General features: G+C 46.8%; 1 protein-coding gene across 1 annotated transcript; it reads left to right on the top strand.

Moving 5' to 3' along the window:
- Positions 1 to 898: 898 nt before the first annotated feature.
- On the top strand, positions 899 to 4,196 carry LOC136432126 (BTB/POZ domain-containing protein KCTD7-like). The gene is made up of 3 exons (XM_066423138.1): positions 899 to 1,266; positions 2,541 to 2,762; positions 2,980 to 4,196. Exons 1-3 carry the CDS (start codon positions 1,183 to 1,185, stop codon positions 3,520 to 3,522), a joined length of 849 nt encoding a protein of 282 aa, XP_066279235.1. The 5' UTR covers positions 899 to 1,182; the 3' UTR covers positions 3,523 to 4,196.

The raw sequence follows: 4,196 nt of genomic DNA, 5'->3' as shown, positions 1-4,196 counted from the left end.
CTGCCGCGGTGTATTCGGGTCATTGACCCTATTCACCCGGACCTAGCTCTTTCAACATTTTCACTTAAGACTAGTAGGTGTGTGTTGCCGTCTGCTGATTTGGAAACTCCTAAGTTATCGACGTCCTTCACTTGGTGAACATGTCGGGAGTCTAGTTAATCATGGGCGCCGTCCGGCCCGATCTAATGTAACGTTACAACTTTAATATACTACACAGTAGTGTACAAACACCGTAGGTTTAAGTAACATTTAGGTTTAAGTAACATGTTAGCACTGAACTCTTAACGCCCACATTCGCTCCGCAAATGTAATGCTTATTACTAGAACTGTCGTAGAGTGGAACTTGTTGCAACCAAATACTATACGAGCTTCTTTGCTACATAGCTTACAGTCAGATGTGCAAAATTTAGGTCGGTCGGTGTAATAAACTAGTGACCCGTTGCTGGTGCGCCGCGCGCCTCAGAACAAGCTGGTGTGTTACGCTGATCTGGCGGTTATACCGGGTATATAGAAAGGTTGAGTTTATAATGTCCTTGTTTATACAGATACTAGTGGGGTGACCTCGATTCAATCCATGAAAGTGTGGCCAAAGGTCGTTCGTAGACGACGCTTAAGGGTAACGCTACGTACTGTCTTTATGGACTGGTATTCGACTATTAAAGTAAAGGACAGAAGGTCCAGTGCTATAACGTTACTTATAACCTACAGTGTTTGTACACTACTGTGCTTAGTGTAGTAAGCTGTCACGGTGACCATAATAAACTAGCCTGAGCTGGATGCCTGATATGCTCACCAGCTTTAAGGGTGAAGGGGAGTTTCTAGGTCAGCAGCCGGCAACACACACCTGGTCCTATGGTAGTGAGTATGTGGAAAGAGCTCAATAATCCGAGTGAAAGAGGTCAATAACCCAAATACACCGCAGCAAAATATTGAATGGCCGTTTTGTAGATCAACACCGAAGCGTTTGTTAAGTATTGTAGAAACATCTCGGGCAAGGACCTTCATTGACCTGTGACGAAGGACATCCACTAATAGCTTGCCATATATGGTGCGACCTCAGACGAGAACAAAGGTATCCATGGAAACCTGGTCAGATTTCCAGGAATTGAGTTTGAAGACCTATATATGTGCGGCCTTGCCGGCATAGTTATCTAAAAGAACGCCGAACCTCAAGTCGACAACATGCATGCATCTCGGACCGCCCCCACGCTTAAGCAGAGGGAACAAGCTCTCACCATGCCTCTACATAACGCGGACGCTTCGTCGGTAGGTCCTACGGGGTTTAGGCGGGGCATCACGTGTTGCATAGTCAGGGTTCAAGGTTTAGGGTCTAAATAGCTGAGAGCTCGAGGAGACTGCTGGACAAGCCAGCGGACCTGTTACTAAGTACACTACCAGATGCATAATGTGACTCCATTAGAAAATAAGGGAGTTATTGTGATTCTTTTCGGGTATATGGATCGTGAGGTGTAAGTGGAATGGAATGACTAATGATTGACAGGAATGGGATTGTTGGTTGTGCCAATAAAGTTTAACAGACGTCTAGACAGTGATCAAATAGGGCAAGTAGGGCATTGCTTATTAAAGATGCCAGAATGGCGGCGTTTAGCGCCCAGGGTGACCGCTTATGCTTCGGTCCCAACTACGCCGGTACCCGTATTCCCGGCCGTGCTCTGAAGTTTCCTTCTTACTGCCCTGCAGGGGTCCCGGTGCCCTGGCAGGCACTCAATTTTGAGGAGGAGGGCCTAGTATAATCTATATACGCTTTTTCCTTTCTCTAGCACCTGTTTTATCTATTGTCTATCGTATTATGTATTTTCTTGATGTGCAAATAAACAAACATATAAATTACTATTTGTCCCTGTGGACTACCGGCAATCGGAGGGGTACCTCTCGATGTTCTCACGGTTAGGTCACGGTGTCTTTTTTAAAAGTTTCTTTTAGAGGCGCGTCTTATCGTGAACTGTTTTCCCAGTGGTGTAATTTGTTTTTCTGAGTTTTTTTTTCTTTCTGAGCGGCACCCGGTAAAAATCAGGCGCCGAAACTAATCGTAAAAACACCGAGAGGTACCCCTTCGGGACTACAAGCCCTACCGGTGCCGGCCGGCGCAAATGGAACCGTAGCATTAGGAGCCCAGAAGAGACTCTTAGTATTCAATTAGTTACTAGGTATGTAAAGGACATTACATTTTCAAAACATGTTCGTTCCTCTATGTAGTCCATTTCTTTCTGCATCTCAGTTTAAATGGCTCGATATGGGCCTAGAGCCTGAAACTTTTGGCAACGCCTTAGGAGCGAGCCAAAATGTAACTTATTTCCTTTTTTTCTTTCGCTTGTACCGTTTCGTGTTGTGGTAACTTTTATTTCAGTCACAAGGTGGAATTCTGCCATGTCGTGTTCTCGTAGGTACTAGTAGTCTTTTATGCTGTCTATTCAGCGTCGTCTGGGTCTGCCTCTTGCCTTGCAGCCAGAGCTCAAGTTGTTAACTTAAGCACCAGATACAAGACAATAAAAGTAAGATGTGCGATTGTGTTTTTACAGTTTCACTTCATCGTGCCCCTGAACGTTGGCGGCACTCACTACACCAGCACCCTGCCGGTACTGCGCAAGTACGAGGAGTCCATGCTGGCGGCCATGTTCAGCGGCCGCCATATTGTTGTGAAGGACAAAGACGATCGCTACTTCATCGAACGAGACGGCAGCAACTTCGGCCACATCCTGAACTTCCTGCGCAACAGCAGCAGGCTGCCTCCTCTAGACAAGGTGAGAAAAAGACATAGCCGTGGTGATACTTGGGGGGTGGGTCTATGGCGTTGGATACTCGTTGGGATGTAGGCGCCGATAAAGGACAAAGGTAACGCTACGCAATGTAAATCTTCGCTAACTCAGTTGGGTGGATTTCATAATTTCAACGTTATTATTAATCGTTATCGATAAAGTGAGACCGGAAAGTTCAATAAGTCCCGCTGTTCCTTCCCAGGTCAAAGACGTCTACCATGAGGCGCTCTACTACGGGATCAAACCCCTCGCCGACATCCTCCGACGCCACAGGTCGATCCACGAGGAGGAGGAGGTCGCCAGGTGGGCCGAGCAGTGCCCCGCCGCCCAGGAGAAGGCCGACGAGGTCGCCGACCTGCTCCTGAAGAAGTTTGCGGACACCCTGCGCAGGACGAGCCGCGTGGTTCTCCAGTTCGACCAGGAGCCGAGCTGGGAGTCCGTGTTCCTGACGGGAAGTACGGGCGAGACTCTCGGCAACTACTACAAGCCCTACGCCTTCCAGCAAGACGAGGGTCACAAGGACCACAAGTGTCCCCAGCCAGAGATATCCATGGGAGAGATGTCGGAGAAGGAGAGGGAGAAGACGCTGAGTTTCTTCGATCATCACTTTGAGAAGCTTGGCTATAAGGTGGAAGTCGTCGCCGGGGAGTGTCGGGAAGCGGTGTGGTCCCAAAAAGAAGGCGGTGGAATGGACTCCATAACCATCTACTGTACCAAGCAGATCTACACACTCACCTTTACTTGATCATGAGGTGAAACAACCACATCGCGCGCGCTTGTTGAGCAACAATGACAACAGGCGTGTTGCTTTCGTTCATACATCATAGGACTTGTCAGAGTATTCTGCGCATTCGCACTTTGTTTGATGCTCTAGGTTGATTGCGCACCCTTCTACTCTATGCAAACTCTTCTAGGCTTATACGACATGGTTCATGGTTACAACGCGAAGTAGCTTCTTAAACACTTATTCTGGATGTGGGTCACTATGTCAATTTGACGCCTGTGTGTATATCGTTTGGGCGTTTTTGTTTGAAATGGGGTTCTGATACTGTCACTACTGTCAGTCAGACTAGGTCACATACTGCGTAGACAAAAACTACAAAACAAAAAGTGCATTAAAAAAAATAGGTCAAAAGAACAGTTCAGAGTTCATTTCCCGGTGTTTGCTTGGTTGCCTGCCGTCGGCGCCTTCTTTCATTTTCCCGGTTTCCCCAGTTTCTTTGAACCGTTCCAGTGCCTTCCCTCACTACCGTGCGTAACATTATGAGGACTGAATCTCGGTATAGACGTTTTGCTCTTAATATTTAAGAGTAATGTTCTCATTAAGATTTTTTAGAATAAAAAACACAATTTGTATCATCATGGTACCTGTTGTACAGGTGTACTAGGTGAATAATAAAAGGGGAAAAATGTTACAAA

This window comes from Branchiostoma lanceolatum, chromosome 4 (assembly GCF_035083965.1).
Source record: "Branchiostoma lanceolatum isolate klBraLanc5 chromosome 4, klBraLanc5.hap2, whole genome shotgun sequence".
Lineage (NCBI taxonomy): Eukaryota > Metazoa > Chordata > Leptocardii > Amphioxiformes > Branchiostomatidae > Branchiostoma > Branchiostoma lanceolatum.
Note: the sequence above shows the minus strand (reverse complement) of the source record. Positions and strands in the feature narration are given on the sequence as shown.